At 40.9% G+C, this 17,777-nt stretch overlaps 1 protein-coding gene across 1 annotated transcript in view; it reads right to left on the bottom strand.

Moving 5' to 3' along the window:
* ODAD2 (outer dynein arm docking complex subunit 2) overlaps positions 1-16,731 on the bottom strand; it is a 67,738-nt gene extending 51,007 nt beyond the window's left edge. Inside the window, exons 1-5 of the mRNA XM_068146435.1 lie at positions 16,660-16,731; positions 15,708-15,824; positions 13,714-14,159; positions 11,307-11,444; positions 10,963-11,104 (exon numbers count right to left, since the gene is read on the bottom strand). Coding sequence (XP_068002536.1) covers positions 10,963-11,104; positions 11,307-11,444; positions 13,714-14,159; positions 15,708-15,824; positions 16,660-16,698 — 882 coding nt within the window. The 5' untranslated portion in view covers positions 16,699-16,731. The remainder of the gene's footprint in view (positions 1-10,962; positions 11,105-11,306; positions 11,445-13,713; positions 14,160-15,707; positions 15,825-16,659) is intronic.
* Between the last annotated feature and the right edge of the window lie 1,046 nt (positions 16,732-17,777).

The following is a 17,777-nucleotide window of genomic DNA, read 5'->3' as shown; positions in this document are numbered from 1 at the left end:
TTTTGGCTGTCTGTTGAGCTTGACTCTCTCAAATCACTGATCATTTTGTAATTTTCTGCTGGAAAATACTTCAACATTTAAATAAATGTTGATAAAGCTTAAAGAAAGACTGAGTGGTGCAGTATGACATGTATAATATGCTTCAGCAAGGCAATTTTTCTAGTGCTAGCGAATCTCTGGACACTGAGTTTTGTTTTGGTTTAAATACTAGTTCCAATTTTTCATTTCAGTTTATAAAACATACAAGCTGCAACTTGTTAAGAGATGAGTTATGGACAAGTATAACTGAGTTATGGAATAATTCCCTGCCCTATTTCCTGAATCTTCTGGTGTTCTTTGGCTGCAGCCTGGCAGTACATAAACCATACAGATTAATATAAGTAAAGCCAGCAGGAAAAAAAATCACAGGCATCATCAAAATCACAAAATCCAAAACACTGACACCAGACTAAAACCATTCACAGAAGCTGCACAGTTGTAGTTCAGATTAGTACCTTGACCCTGACCCTTCACAGTGCCAGAGGTGACGTGTACGTTATGACACAGGCACAGTGAGTTTAAACTGTCACCATATTGTATGAGATTGCAAAGCAATGACATTGCAAACACAAGCCTATTATTTTTCTAAGTGAAGAAGGTGGTTTTGTTCGGTAACTGTTGATTCCTTCTTGAAAACTCTCCCAAGTCACATGTCCATTCTGTTAGCTTTTCTTTTCTGATTCCTAATAACTGGATTCTGCCATAGAGGAGATAAGAGTCACTGTACTTCTTGTACAAAGGCAGGAATTTTTACTTGATTGGAATATTAGAATGATTTTCCTCATAACTTCCCAAACCTCCAACTTTGAGAGAAGCAAAGTGCTGATCCAAAAACCACAGAAAATCTGGCCAAGGTAATACAAGGTATCTTAACAATTCAAGTTTTATCTTCTTGTTTCTGAAATTTTCAGTTTAGGAGTGTATTTGATGCATGTGGACAATTTTGCAAAGACAGTCAACAACACTCTTTAAAATCCTAGTTAAATTTGGAGATAAACCCCAAAAATATTTTAATGTGCACAATGAACCCACAATCCCAGTGTGTCTTCTAGATCAGATCACTGCAACAGACCTTGATTTGGGATTTAATCCAAATAATCCATCAGAAACAACTGTTACTTCAAAATGTCATCATTCACGAGAATGTGTGAGCACCAAGGTCATTCTGAGTTTTAGTTCTGGCTTAGGTTTTAGTTACCACAGACCTACCTGTAGGTTTGGCAGCTTTACTGGACTTCAAACTTCAGCTCATGTGAATGAAGGTCACATGAGGGAAAATGTCTTCAGATAACCCTATTTAGAGAGTAAGTCTTAGATTGTCTCCAGCTACCACCAGTCTCCCAATAACACTCCACCATGAATGACCTCAGCTTCACCAACTGTCCAAGGCTTCCTCTGTTTATCATGACAGCCCCTTTTAGTGCCTTGGCACTAGAACAAGGATACAAGCTCCTGCTTGTCTTTGGCCACTACATCTGAGGAAAATAAAGCATACACACATTTTTAAAAGAACATGCAGATATTAGCAGGAAACGAGGATTGAAGGAGACAATGAAAAGAGTCTAGGATGAAATAAAGAAAAAAACAAACCAAAACTACAAAACCATCACTGCTGTTTTTTAATTTAACAGTGATACTTTGTAATCCCTAACTACAGGCTTGGAGATCTGACAATGCTGCCCATAATGAAGGTGTACTACTGACCTTCTCTGACAATGTCAGACCTGCCTAAGCAATTTTGATTTTGCCTTACACTTGGCTGACACACAAAAAATCCAAAGCAAAACAAACCTTAACGTTACTACAGATATTTTGATTTTTATGGATCCACTCATTTGAGAAACCAGTGGAAGTAAATCTGCAGAGAGAATTTGATGAGGTTGAACTAGGAAGGACCTGGGCCTGTATAGACTGCTGGAGAGCTCCCCCACTGTTGGCACAGACAGAAAGGACAGTGTCATTTGAAACTAGACATAAAGAATTTGCAAGAAAAAACAAAATAATATCAATACTCTATGAAAAACAAAGAGAGAAATGTTCTCTGGAGAAATAAAACAAACTTTAAAACTGATCTTAGTGGGAGTACAGGAAAACACAAATAGATGAAGATATGGCTGAGGAACAGGCATGCACTTGAAATAACTGTAGAGTAAGCTGTGATTAAACTGAGTCTACATCCAGTGTAGAACACAAAAACCATGGAGAATGCTGTTTTCACTTCTGAACCCTCTTGGTAGCTCTCAGACACAATCATGTTCTAATTCTTTAGGAAAGTCAACTATTTGATTATCTACCAACTCAGAGTGAGACAGCTGTGGCAATTTACAAATATTTTAGAGGTAGTAGTGAATGTCAAATCAGTAGCCCTTGAACTTAATTACCTGCTTTTACAAGAGAAGAATCAAACAGCACTTATTTTGTATGCTTTTCTTCACCCCTTAAGTTTTGATATATGATCTCTTCTTTCCTTCTTTTTTTTTTTTTTGTTTGTTTTAATCAAATTCTGCTGTTTTGTTGGTTTTGTTCGAGTCTTTTTTTTTCCCTTTATTTCTATCTTGTCTTTCATCTCATCAGCTATGAAACTCTTAGGAATGGGTAACCCTGAGAACATTAAATAAGCTTCTGCTACACAGACATTCATCAGAGCTGGTATTAATGGTCAAAAATCGACTGGCTGTTATGAATTTTATACGTCTCTTGTGATGAAGAATGATTGTTTGCACAGTATTTTGAGGAGAGAGCTATGCAAGTCTTCAGAGTTGCCAATTACAATAATCATTTCAGTCTTCAGCATTTGCCAATATTTCCTACCCAGTAAATTTATCATTAAAAAAAGATTTCTTTTTCATGATCAACATTGGCTGGGTTGTTTCAAAACACATATCCGAACTATAAAATGCAGGTTTGCCTTATTCTTTTAATTTTTTCCCCTGAAGTAATCACATTCTTTAATGAAATTTAAAAAAACTGAGAAATCTTGGCTAATACTAGAAGATGGGAACAAAAGATGTTCTTGAGCAGGGGAGAAGAGAGTGATATGAATGCTGACAGGTTAGCCAAGGTTGACAGGTTAGGCAAACATGTGCCTAGAAACACTAGCAGGTGGCACAGGATTACCTCTCATACATTTGGTATTTTCTTTAACATAGCAATCTATCATTTAGCCAGACTACAGCAAAATATATTCTTTGTCTTGATCTTTCAGTTCAATTGAATGACCTCCTTCATATTACTCCAACATATACTCTCATAAGGGAAAAATTCCATTGTTAGGCACTCTACTAATAAGGTCAGGTAAATTACCTGCAAGGTTGGTCAGTCCTGAAAGCTGCATTACATGGGCAAAATTATCTCATATACAAATATTTCATGTGCACTTCTATAAGCTTATTTTTTATTTAATAGCTAAACTATAATCTCAAGCAAATCTTGACAATCTGGTATGATAATGAGAAGCCAGCTAACTCATCCATAGATTGGGGGGTGGGGGTGGAATAATGAGCAATATTTGTCCAGGGAGGTGGTCGAGGCCCCATCCCTGGAGGTGTTTAAGACCAGGCTGGATGAGGCTCTGGCCAGCCTGATCTAGTGTGGGGTGTCCCTGCCCATGGCAGGGGGGTTGGAACTAGATGATCCTCGTGGTCCCTTCCAACCCCGAATGATACTATGATACTATGATATATTTCCTATGCAGATTAGGTATTTTTGTTAATAGATTCTAATATTTGCATCTATTCCACTTTGCATCTATTCCACATCCAAGGTCTGGTTTCAAGAGTACAGATAAATTCTTTGATACTTTTTACATGTGAAATTATTTCTAATTTGGTTATGCATCTGACCAAATTTATAACTTCTATTATATCTGTAAAGTTCTACCCACCAGTAACTCTTCCTGTGGAAAATGGAAGCAGAGTCATGCAACAAAGAGTTAGCTCCTCAGAATTTGCCTTTGCAGCCTTTGTTTTTCAGCAATATCCATAAACATCAGAGATTTGGGTTTGTTTTTTCTATGACTACTGCAAAACGTTTAGCAGTATCACAAGATGTAAAATAAGTAAACAAACAATGGGTACTTTAGTGGGCACAGTGGAACTCTAATATTAGGTTGTTCTTGCAAAAATTATCATTAACTCTGGTGTAGTTTCACTTTAATCAGTACTTGAAGACCCTGATGTTTCTTTTGAGACTCTGTATTTGAGAATAAAACAGAATTACTTTCCTACTAATCCCAAAATACAATCACTTTCTTAATCCCTGCATAATTTATGAATCTGATTTAAATTTTTATAATGAGTAATAGTGTAATCTTAATAATCTGGAGTGTTTCCAGTACCACTGTAACCTAAGAAAGCTACACTTTTCCATCATGCAATAAAAACCATACTGCTTCTGTCTTCTATTTCATGCAAATTTTGAGGGGGAAAAAAAAATATCTCCGAGCCACATCAGTGCCTTTACAAGTGCCATAAATTCATAATTGCTTCACACAGAAGAGTTGCTGTGTACACTACCACCTGTTAAACCACAGGAGGGCTGAGACTGCTACAGAATCTTCATTTGCAGAAGTAATAATTTATATTGAAAGGCTGGATGCTTTCTATCACAAAGTTTTTTTGGAGAAAAATACCTATTTTTCAGATATCCAAAACCTGAGACCTCAGACATGACAACTTATTTTAGACATAAACTACGACTGACTTTATATTCATGCATAGCAGGAAAGCATGCAAGCTTTAAGGATGATGGAGACTAGAACTGACTGCCCAGAAAGGTTGTGGAGTCTCTTCCTCTGGAGCCTTTCAAAACCCACCTCAATGCATTTCTGTGCAATCTGATCTAGACAAACCTGCTTCAACAGGTGAGTTGGACTAGATAATCTCCAGAGGTCCCCATCACCTCCCACCATTCTGTGGTTCTGTGAGAGAAATCTTACATCAGAAATGTTGTATATTGAGTCTAAAACAGCTCTGCACACACACACTTGACTGACATTCAAGATTCAGTTCTAAATGTTCTGGAATGGGTTCCTGTTTCTCCATAATAGTTTGAACCTTCCTTGCCCACATTCCCACACTTCAAACATACCTGGATTGCTTGCACCCTGGTTTGTCCCTAGCCCCTGAATATGAGCTTCTGGATATCTGTGTTTTCCCAGGGAATAAAACTATCCCACACTGTTTATCAACAGCCTCTACATGAAACTTTCATTTCAGATCCTGCATCTTAAATCCTGGCAGAACCTCCCTGCATCTTTTCACTGCCTATTTGACTTTCTGCATTTTTAACCTGTACCTTTCTTCTGTCTGTGTCCAAAGAACTCAGCTGGGGATCCAGTATTCCTTCCTGTAAGCCAGCACACAGTTGCATTTGCATAATTGATAAATCTGAGTTTTCTAAGAAGAGGAAATAAACCCTGCCTGCAGTAATACTACTATGCCTGCAGCAGCCACACCACGTTGTCCCGACTCAGCTCTGTTTGCACTGCAAAGGGGAAGCAGAAGTGATGGGCAGTAGGTCTTGCCCAGCCAATACTCACTGCAAGACATGAACTGGAAGAATTAGACCCATCTCTGATCTCTTCAACTTATATTTCCTTAACCCAATTGCCTAGAAATAAGAGAGAATTTTTATTGAGAGTTGAAGAGAATGAAAAAGGAAGAGGCAAAGACTAGAAGGAATACTCCTGTACATTCCTGTCTCCCTGGTCTGTTTGCCATCTTTATGTAGCGTCAGCCCAATACAGCAGGGCTTCCTGCCAGCTACAGAAACGTTGCTTGAACACAGCAGTCTTCCAAAGGTCCTGCCAAAAGGCAGCTGTGGAGCAGACCTGAATACACCCACTGTATCCTGCAGTTCTTTCAACCTTTTCCTTGTTCAGTGAATGAAACTGCACTGAATCATCTGTTAGATGTCCTCCTCTCCCAGCCATCCACTACGATGCAACACCAGGGCACACAGGCATCTGGAAGCTGGCATTCAAGACCATGCTTGGGGCACATCCTCCTTAGCTAATGTGCAGTACCACAGCCTTTCCCCTGCTCCTGAACGTGTCAGAAGATGCAAACAGCTGGGGAGAGACAGCAAGTTCTTTCACCTGTGATTCCAAAGCAGAGAAAAAACAATGCTGTTGTGGGAATTAGGTTGTACTAACTGGAGGAAACTCAAAACAGAGATAAAATTAGTAGATATTTCACATGAAGTGTGAGATTTAACTGGTTTACAAGTCTACCCTTGAAATACAGCCAACAGGAGAATGACTTCCCGGATAAGAAACTGATGTAACTGACATAGTCCTGCAGAACCCTATCCAGAGCTCAGCCTAACATAGGTGTAGATATAAATCATACACTTTATAGGGAAACAAAACCAAGCAGTAGAGGGGCTTAAAGGATTAAAGTCTTATTCTGGAGATTGGAGTTATTCCTGGCACACTCATCAGTCCCAGTTCAACCCTCAAGATCTCAACTTTATCTTAAAACCAGCATTAATCAGCGCTCAACAGCAGGCAGCACAAAGCATTGTGCCCAGATTTCTTTTATTTCTTTTACTCCTGGTGTTTCCCTTTCCACCCTACTCCTAAAACATTTCACATGTAAAATGTAGTCCTTCCTCTAGCAATCTAACTCATCACAAGCACTATTTTAATCAACAGAGTGGTATCTTAAGCGGGCTCTCCTGAGTGAATCTCACTGTTACAAACATCAACAGAGCATTTAATTCCAATTTTATCTAATCCAGCCCCAAAAGGTGCCAAGATTCATAGAATAGTTTGTGTTGCAAGGGAACTTAAAGATCATCTGGATCCAACCCCTGCCATGGACAGGGACACCTACCCCTAGACTAGGTTTCTCAAGGCAATTGTGCCGAGCATGATGCTGTCACCAAACTCACGGACATATCTTTGCTGGCTGTTCTTAAGTCAATGAAGTGACATAGCAGGAGGACAAATGTTGTATCTTTGTTTCACAGCTATGGGAAGCTTGAAGGTAGGACAAGCAGCCAGACCACAGAAGTAGCTTCTTCCCAGTGGAACAATTCCAACATGGTGGCTCTTTCCCAGAAAGGAGGGGGAATGGAGAAGAGCAAAAGGTCAGAAGGGAATTTCTGCCACACTGGGATTTTCTGTCCATGAAGAGGTATACATATATGGAGCCTACAAGCAAGTTTGCTTTATACAGGAAGCAACCACCTTTTCAAGTTTGCATGATAATCTAACATTAGTACAAAAACTAGGGCAGCTTTCAGGTTTTATGGAAGTTTTCTGTTTGCAAGCTAATCCTTTATGTAGTCTTGCTGAACTGTGATTTGTATTTACTTTAGCAGGCACTCACAAATTGGTTGCACCTACAAACCATGTTTTCTAACTTGGTACTTCAAACATCTATTATTTAAGGTGTTTAATAAGTTTTTAAGATGTGAAAACAATGTATACAACCTCTGTAGACATATAAGCCCTCTACAATTTGTGCTTAGATACTTAAATATCGCAGCCATAAATTTCTTTTCTCTTATGTTGCATGTGTCATGAACACTTGCCTACATGAACAAGAATGCCAAAAAATCTCCTAAGTCTGGCCAGAAGTGCAGTATTTATACTTGAATTAAAATTAATTCCATGTGCAAGCCAAAGTAGCACTCCATCAATAAAACATTTCAACCACTGTCTGTGGTATGGCACCGAGGCATCTCTTTTCAGCTTTATCTGACACCAGGGATTTCTTGCTTTATGTAGCTAAGAATCAAGACAGAACTATGTAAGTATCTCCTTCAGTACTTTGTTTAATATATATATATATATATATATATACATGAAATCAAAAGTACTATTGGAAGGCTCAGGTCTACATGAATGCATAAACAAGTATACATTTGAACTCTCACAACAAAACTTTGTCATATTATGGAATGCTGCATTTTAAACACTTCTTAACAGGCACACACAATTTGATCAAAAATGTTCCCCTTTCTTTTTCTAGTTCTAAGCCATTTAGTAATTTTGCTTGTTGACATCTGGAAAAAATATGCTCATTTCTAAAATAGAGGAGCACGAAAAATATATTTTCCTCTTCATTCAAATGGTTTTGTGCAAGTGCAGACATCTTTCAGCACTGAACCAAATTCAATAGTAAAATCGATGGTTACATGAAGGATCTAGAGAGGAAAAGGGAGTTTCAGAATTACACAACCAGGAGAGAAGAGCCTTGTTAGTAAAGGGGTGGTCCATAAATGGGTCAGTGAAAATATTTTAGAGTTCATCACCAGTAATAATCATCACAAAGATTGATTAAGGGAAAGGCTTTTGAGGGAGCTGGGGATCTTATGAAGAAAGGCTGAGGGAGTTAGGTCTCTTTAGCTTAGAGAAGAGGAGGCTGAGGGGTGATCTCATTTCTGTTTATAAAGATGTAAAGGGCAGGTGTCAGGAAGACGGAATCAGGCTCTGCTCTGTGATGCCCAACTGTACAACAAGGGGAAACAGAAAAATAAGAAGAAAGCTTTCCACTGTGAGGATGACAAAACACTGGAATGGGCTGCCCAGAGTCCCCTTCTCTGGAGACATTCAAAACTTGCCTGGACATGTTCCTCTCTGACCTACCCTAGGTGGTCCTGCTTTGGCAGGGGAGTTGGACTGGATGATCTCTTGAGGCCCCTTCCAACCCCTAACATTTTGTGATTCTGTGTCTCTGTGTGACGAATTTCAAGTATCCTCTCCAGAATGACCTTGGGTCTTTACTAAAAATTAGCATGATTATTTCTTTGAGCTCTCAGAAAAGCGCAAAGGTCCATAAGACAGAAGGAAACAAAACTGAAAGACCTGAAAACAACACCTTGAATTGTGCAAAGTAATTGCATAGTCCAAAATGGATGTTTTAATATCTGTGTTGTGAGTTCAGCATTAGTGGGTAGCTAAGCAAGTTGCATACTGAACGTTACACCAGGTTCCATTTGCAAAGGGTTATTTTAGCATAGTGAATACAGAGGTTCAACTTATAAATGATAAGGCACAGAGAACTGTAGAGAAACTTCTGTTTTCCCTGCTGTTCTGCATCTCCTTAGCTACAATCACTAGCATCAGCCCCACATACATGGACTGAGAACAAGCAGTGTGAGGGCACTGAAAACTTCTTAAAATAATGAGAATAACTTTTTCAGTGGTTAAGGAACTGGAAGGAGCCAAAGCTTTGCGTATTCCTCACAAGCATTTCTGCTGCACCAAATGCCAGCACCACCATTTTATCAGTCGGATGTGTATAGTCTGTAGCTGCACTTGAAAAACCAAATAAACCAGCGCTTTTATTAGTAACTTACAGTACATAAATTCCAGCACAAACTTGTAAAGGAATTTCTCCTGAGGGAAAAACATCATTAGTTTTAGAGTTTTCCAGAATAGTAGATGGTTGTTGTTTTTGCTTAAGTTTCAGACACACACAGAATTCTAAACATCTATATTTATAGGTTCCAAAAGATTTTCAACAAGTCTGTGTAAAAAAAAAGTGATTTTTTCGTTGCTTTAGAAGAGGCCTATTTATGATACAGTTTCTGTCCACTAACATCATCCACCCAGACACAAGACCACGTTAGAATTACTTCAGTCATGCATTAATCATAGCTGATGAAAGACTTCAGGCAACTACTCAGTTTTAATAAAAACTCTTGAAAGTTATTATCCGCATGGAGAAATATCTTGGAAAGCTTCACTCGAAAAGCAAAACAGAAACCAAATCAGTAATAAAGAAATTATACCATCTTCAGGTTGAAATAACACTGCAGAGATGGGTCTAGATGAGCCAGAAAAAGCAGATTAAAAAAAAATTAAAAAGAAGGAGAAATGGCTGTGTGATAAGAACATCCACAGCTAAAGGGGTTTAAAATGCTACATAGTATCACAGTATCACCAAGGTTGGAAGAGACCTCGAGGATCATCGAGTCCAACCTATCAACACAGACCCCATGACTAGACCATGGCACCAAGTGCCACATCCAATCCCCTCTTGAACACCTCCAGGGATGGTGACTCCACCACCTCCCTGGGCAGCACATTCCAATGATGAATAACTCGCTCAGTGAAGAACTTTCTCCTCACCTCGAGTCTAAACCTTCCCTGCTGCAGCTTGAGACTGTGTCCCCTTGTTCTGGTGCTGGTTGCCTGGGAGAAGAGACCAACCCCCTCCCGGCTACAACCACCTTTCAGGCAGTTGTAGAGGGCAATGAGGTCACCCCTGAGCCTTCTCTTCTCCAGGCTAAACAATCCCAGCTCCCTTAGCCTCTCCTCATAGGGCTTGTGTTCAAGGCCTCTCACCAGCCTTGTTGCCCTTCTCTGGACACGTTCAAGTGTCTCGATGTCCTTCTTAAACTGAGGGGCCCAGAACTGGACACAGGACTCAAGGTGCGGCCTAACCAATGCAGAGTACAGGGGCACAATGACTTCCCTGCTTCTGCTGGCCACACTATTCCTAATGCAGGCCAGGATGCCATTGGCCCTCTTGGCCACCTGGACACACTGCTGGCTCATATTCAGGTGGCTGTCGATCAGCACCCACAGGTCCCTCTCCATTTGGGAGCTCTCCAGCCACTCCAACCCCAGCCTATAGCTCTGCATGGGATTGCCATAGCCAAAGTGCAGCACTTGGACTTGTTAAATGACATCCCATTGGATTCTGCCCAATGTGTTTAGGAGGAGACTGGATGGGGTGCTTGGTTGCATGGTTTAGCTGATGAGGTGGTGTTGGATGATAAGCTGGACATGATGATCTTGAAGGTCTATTCCAACCTGGTTTATTTTATTCTATTCTAAAATATATGGAAGATGGAAAGGATGAGTGGTGTCCTGAGATGTAGAAGGTAAAAAGCACAACCTTTTATTTTTAAATATATATATTTTAATTTTTTTTTCAACAAAATCTCTCAACACTTCTCACTTACCTTTAAAAATTTTGCAAGTTTCTGGATTCCCCAGTATTCTGATGGCAAATCAGTGTGTGCTTCCTGGGGACGTACAGGCTGCTCTTCATCTGACTCACTCTCTGAGGAGCTCTCGCTGTCTCCAAACCTGCCTGATGTTTTACTGAAACCAAACAAACAGTATCACCCATTTGAAACAGCTGCAAAACACTATGAGCAAGCACGTGTCGAAAACATATGACAATGCTGCCTAATCACAGTGTTAGGAAAAAACTGATTGACATAATCAAATACTATTACTAATTACTGTAGAGATGGAAAATAGACATTAATAAAGGGAAGGAATAAAAACAAGTGATCCATACCGAGCTGCAGCGAGCTGTGCTTTAGCAGATGCAAAAGAAATGCTGCCATCTTTCTTCTTCGTTTTCTGGGACACAGAATGACTTCTCTTTTCCTTTCCAGTGTCTTTTTTTGCAGCCTTGTCACTAAAATATTTGGGTCTATATTAAAAAGAATAAATAAAACAAAAACATTTTAAAAAAAGTTTATATGTGCATCAAACCAAATAGCTATAGTTGGACAGATATCATGTCTGTGTATATGAGCTTATGGACCTACACAATGAACTTCATTAAACACAAAGTGTGCTGTGTCTTAAATGATGTGATATGATGATATGGTATGGCATGATATATGTCATACAAGAACAAAGAATGAGCATATGCAGGCAAACCACAGGTGCATTTATCCTAGAGTACTATCTCCAACCATGATCAATAGCAGCTATGCAGGTAACAGGTCCCTAATCTACAATCATAGAATCAACTAGGTTGGAAGAGACCTCCAAGATCATCCAGTCCAACCTATTACTCAGCACTATCCAATCAATTCATGGTACTAAGTGCCTCATCTAGTCTTCTTGAAGATCTCCAGGGACAGCAACTCCACCACCTCCCTGGGCAGCCCATTCCAATGGCCCATCACTCTCTCTATGAAGAACTTCTTCCTAGCATCCAGCCTGAACGTCCCCTGGAACAACTTGAGACTGTGTCCCCTCATTCTCAGTTGCTTGGGAGAACAGATTGACCCCCACCTGGCTACAACCTCCCTTCAGGTAGCTGTAGACAGCAATGAGGTCTCCCCTGAGCCTCCTCTTCTCCAGACGAAACAACTCCAGCTCCCTCAGCCTCTCCTCACAGGGCTTGTGTTCCAGGCCCCTCACCAGTTTCATCGCCCTTGTCTGGACACGTTCCAGTACCTCAACATCTCTCTTGAATTGAGGAGCCCAGAACTGGACACAGTACTCAAGGTGTGGCCTGACCAGTGCTGAGTACAGGGGAAGAACAACCTCCCTTGTCCCTCTGGGCCACGCAATGTTAGGAAAACAAAGTGTTCTTTCAAGGCTGGGCTGGTCATGCTATCACAGTCACAACAATGAAAGAGAATACTACTCATGATTACAATTTCATTACATCTAGGCACTAACAATGACTGGGGAAAGCTTTTGTCTCTGGAAAACCACATTTTAACTGATGACTGTAGGTAACATCAAAAATCACTTAACATATCTCTTGCAACATGTCAAATGGGCAGGCTTGAGAGGATGCTTTGTTGATGTTGAAGGATGGCAACAAAAGCATTTCTTTCAGATACTTTTCTTCCTCCATAAACACAAAATTGGGAAACTTGAAAGCAGAATGGAGCCCTGATTTCAGCAAACATCCAACAATACCCAGGATATGTAGACTCTGTTTTTGGTAGTCCAAACTTTGAGATAATCTCATTGGTGAGGACTGTCGCTACACAGTTAGAAAAGTGGCTTATGGAATATGAAATTGATAAAAGTTAGTAGAATAAGTAAGAGTCATCCTGATTTTCCATCGCTTTTGCTTCCCTTGGAAAATGTGGTTAGATCAGACTACTCTGTCTTGCTTTGAAGGACTTTTTACACCAAAAAGACAATAACCTCATAGTCCTGGAGGATTGGTACTGCAGATGATTGCAAGATATTTCTCTGCCTTGCTTTGGTAATGGCATCATCAAAGTTGTTGTGTGACATCAAAACTGAGCAATCTCTTTGGAAGTCCATACTGTCTTCTTAGAGGACACAGTCTCAAGCTGTACCATGGGAGGTTAAACTTTAGAATAAACCAACCAGGTTGGAAGAGACCTTCAAGATCATTGCGTCCAACCCATCAACCAATCCAACCCACCCAAACAGCTAATCCATGGCACCAAGCACCCCATCAAGTCTCCTCCTGAACACCTCCAATGACGGCAACTCCACCACCTCCTTGGGCAGCCCATTCCAATGGGCAATCACTCTCTCTGTATAGAACTTCTTCCTAACATCCAACCTGAACCTCCCCTGGCGCAGCCTGAGACTGTGTCCTCTTGTTCTGGTACTGGCTGCCTGGGAGAAGAGTTAAGACTGGATGTTAGGAAGAAATTACCTATGGGTAATCACCCATAGGAACGTGCTGTCTGGAGAGGTGGTGGAGTCACCATCATTGGAGATGTTTAGGAGGAGACTTGATAGGGTGCTTGGTTTAGTTGATTAGGTGGTGTTGGACTATGGGTTGGATGTGATGATCTTGAAGGTCTCTTCCAACCTGGTTTATTCTATTCTATTCTTAGAAATTAACATGTAGTAAATGTTGGTTTATTGCTCCTAGTTTAAGACAGCAATGCAAACCTGTAAATGCAGTCCAGTTATGACCTGATTAGAAAGATCTATGGGAAAAATCCATTATAAAGAGAACTACTTACCTGTGGGAAGTAGAAAACTTAATATTCCTCCATGTGATAGATGGTTCAAATTTCTTCTCATCAATGGATCTTCTTCCTGCTCCAGAAGTTTCTGGTTTCTCACATAGATTTATAGATGGTTCAAATTTCTTCTCACCAATGGATCTTCTTCCTCCTTCAGAAGTTTCTGGTTTCTCACATAGATTTATAGATGGTTCAAATTTCTTCTCATCAATGGATCTTCTTCCTCCTTCAGAAGTTTCTGGTTTCTCACATAGATTTATAGATGGTTCAAATTTCTTCTCATCAATGGATCTTCTTCCTCCTTCAGAAGTTTCTGGTTTCTCACATAGATTCTTTTCCATAAAATCATCAAGGTTCTGGGGTTGGCCAGAAACCTTAGCATCAACTACTTCCATATGCTGATATTTTTTCTCAGATCTTGGTTCTTTAAGAAAATCATATTCCTAATTAAAGAAAGAGATATGATTTGCCAGTCATACTGGTGTATGAATAATGCATATTAAACTAATACATTATAAGCACAATTCCTGGATGCTGTGGTTAAAAATTGTGTGCATTAAATGTGGAATTACATTAGAAGGTTAAAGTCAAATTGCCTTTAAAAGCACACAGCATTAACCTGGAAAGCAGCTGCTACCGTGTGCCAATTAAAGTTTCTGAAATAAATGAACAGCTAAATTTGGAACTTCCTAAACACACTCAATTTCTAACATGTTAAATAATTTGTGCCACAAGTACTTTTATGGAGCCTAATTCCAAATGAGCTTTAAGATCCAGAATTGCAGTCAGTCCTTTTGCTTTCAATGGATCATTTATATAGAAATCACTTTCTGGCACAAAGGATTTACCAAAAATTCCCCACAAAAAAAAGGTCCCCACAAAAAATACTGAATATAAACCTGAACATTGGCTATGATAAACTGCTACATTTCAGTTCTGAGTAATTTAAATTTTATATAGTTTAGAGTTAATATAAACACATTCCATTTCAGGTTTTTTCTTCTTCTGCCTCTCAGGACAAAGCAACCTTGAGTGAGTCACATACACAAGAAGGGAGATGAGTGGCACCTACCAATCCTTCAGCTGTCTGTGTCAAGTACCATGGCTGATCAAAAATATCCCAAATAGAAAGCCTGCTTAGCCTGAAGGAGGCTCAGGGGAGACCTTATTGCTCTCTACAACTACCTGAAGGGAGGTTGTAGACAAGTGGGGGCTAGTCTCTTCTCTCAGGCAATCAGCACCAGAACAAGAGGACACAGTGTCAAGCTGCACCAGGGGAGGTTTAGGCTGGATGTTAGGAAGAAGTTCTTCATAGAAAGAGTGATTGCCCATTGGAATGGGCTGCCTGGGGAGGTGGTGGAGTCACCATCATTGGGGGTGTTTAGGAAGAGACTTTATGGGGTTCTTGGTGCCATGGTTTAGTTGATTAGATAGTATTGGATGATAGGCTGGACATGAAGATCTTGAAGGTCTCTTCCAACCTGGTCTGGTCTTGTCTATCCTATCCTATCCTATCCTATCCTATCCTATCCTATCCTATCCTATCCTATCCTATCCTATCCTATCCTATCCTATCCTATCCGACCCTTGTCAACTCTTATTCTCTATTGGAACATACTCATTTTTTACAGGAAAGACAGCTTATAATCATTAATTATTATTATTATTATTACTGCAGCTGTCACTCCCAGATAGGTGAAGACATTCCTCTGAGTATCCAGTTCAAGGAGGTTTTAAAGAGACCATCACAGTACGATCTGTTTTTGACTAGTCCCTGATGTGACTCGTCTGTCCCAGGCTTGCTGACCCAACTAATCATAAATTCATGCTAATTCCCTTATTCTAAAAATGTACTCTAGACAAGACAATTTAACACCTGACAAACTAGACAAATCACAGGGGAAATGATGCCATGGCTTGACCAGCTAAGACCACATTTAAAAGCATGTTTCCTCCAACACTATGCCAGCACTGCAACTCTAAAAACTTACCTGTTCAGCCATATTTTCTACAAATCTAGGTGACTTTTCCCTTAGAAATGTGACAATATCTTTGTATACATCACTTTTTCTTTCATAGTCAATGGAATCTTTACCCGCTTGCCAGCCCTTTAAAAGAGGAATAAATTTACAATTATTAGTAGTATTGCCTCACACAGGTAATTTAATCTGCTTCATAAAATAGTATTAAAGAGCACAGAGTTCATGATGTAATGAATTAGGTACTGAAGTCTCATGCTCAGCAGAGTCCATCAAACTTCAATAATGCTTTGTAAAGATTCATGGACCATCTCCTTGCACCCCAATAGATAATCAAGGTATTACATAGAATTGTGAAAGTGGATGGGGCATTTGGTGCCATGGTTTAGCTGATTAGATAGTGTTGGATGATAGGTTGGACTCAATGATCTCAAAGGTCTTTTCCAACCTGGTTAATTCTATTCTACTCTATTCTAATTACTGTCAGTTAATTGCACTGCATGTAGCTGCACTGAAAAGAATTTATGGCTTATGGCAAACAACCAAGTAAATACAAGCTTTTAGTGGTCTATGGCAGATGTCTAAAAGTATCAGAAAATAATATAACCTGATTAGCCTAAGATTTATTAGCTTCACCCATTAGAAACATGCACAATTTCCCTGGACTTCTTAAGAAACAGATCTGTAGAGTTATACCTGATGGACGTCAGTCTCTTCAAAATGAACACAAGAGCTGTGGTCACTTGTTAACACACATACCCCATGTCCAAATAAAATTTATCTGTAAGTAAAGAGGTAACCAAAAGGAAAAGTAGAAGAGAGAAACTATTCCTAAAAAGCTTCCCCTGAAAGAGAAAGAGCAGCTTGTCATTTATAAAATGATGAAAGCAAGCCATATTAGCTGCACATGATAACATTACACATCAAGAGCACTGAGGCACTAGAGAGACAAGTCTCACAGTACCTTTACAGAGGGAGAGTGTGAAGGATCGTTAGGACACATTTCAAGACTAGACAAACAGAATCGTACGTGCAGGGGGCCAGACACATGCAACCCCCAGCAATGACCCCTCCCAGCCATGTTCTTTAAGCGGAGGAAAAAGAGGGTGTCAGACTCGCCCGTGAAGCCCGGAGGGTCTGAGAGCTACGGAAAAGAGCGGAGCGTGGGGAAGCTTCTCCCCCGACGAGAGCTCGGAGCACCGGGCGTGTCGCCGGCCCGCCGCGCTGCAGAGCAGGGCGCATCCAGGACACAGCCTGGGCTCAGGCCTGCTAGGGCACGCGAGGGGGAATCCCGGAGCCCGACGGCTGCGTGGAGCCCACCCCGGGCCGCAAGAAGCCCGGCAGCCTGCCGCACCGCTGCCCCATACCTCGCCCCGGTGAGCTGCGCCGGGCTCCGTGTAGCTTCTGGGGACGCGTTGCTACGGGTAGCCGTTACCGGGTGATGCGGTAAACACGAGTGGCGGCGTTCGGCGGGCAGCCGCCGCTGTCCGCACCGCACGTGCCCTGGTGTGGCGGCCGCAAGCCATGGAGGTGCACCCCGAAGAGTGCTGAAACCTGGGGAGCAGACAGATGGGTCACAGCAACCCCATCAACGCTCCAGGCTGGGGGGCGAGTGGCAGGAAACTGACTGACAGAGAAAGATCTGGGGGCGCTGGTTGACAGCCAGCTGAAGATGATCCATCGGTATGCTCAGGTGGCCAAGCATCCTGGCTTGTATCAGGAATAGTATGGCTGGCAGGACCAGGGAAGTGATTGTCCTGTACTCGGCACTGGTGAAGTTACACCTTAAGCACTGGGTTCAGTTTCGGGACCCTCACTACAAGAAGGACATTGAGGGGATGAATCCCGTCCAGAGAAGGACAATGAAGGTGGTGAAGGGTGTTTCACATGCTGTGGACAGCACAACACTATAACCAAGCAAATAAATCACCCCAAACATAGAATGGAAATTGATAGTATATCCTCAGTCCTGTTGTTTGTCCATAATGTGAATGAGCTGTCAAGGGATGAATTTTTAAGTTATAAACTTGCTACTGTACTCTCTCCTGCTTGTCTCATTCCTTCTACTGGGCTGGTAAGAAT

Source organism: Melanerpes formicivorus, unplaced genomic scaffold (assembly GCF_026170545.1).
Source record: "Melanerpes formicivorus ecotype bairdi unplaced genomic scaffold, bMelFor1.0.p_v2 SCAF_13, whole genome shotgun sequence".
Taxonomy (NCBI): Eukaryota; Metazoa; Chordata; class Aves; order Piciformes; family Picidae; genus Melanerpes; species Melanerpes formicivorus.
This window is presented reverse-complemented; position numbering and strand designations above follow the sequence as displayed.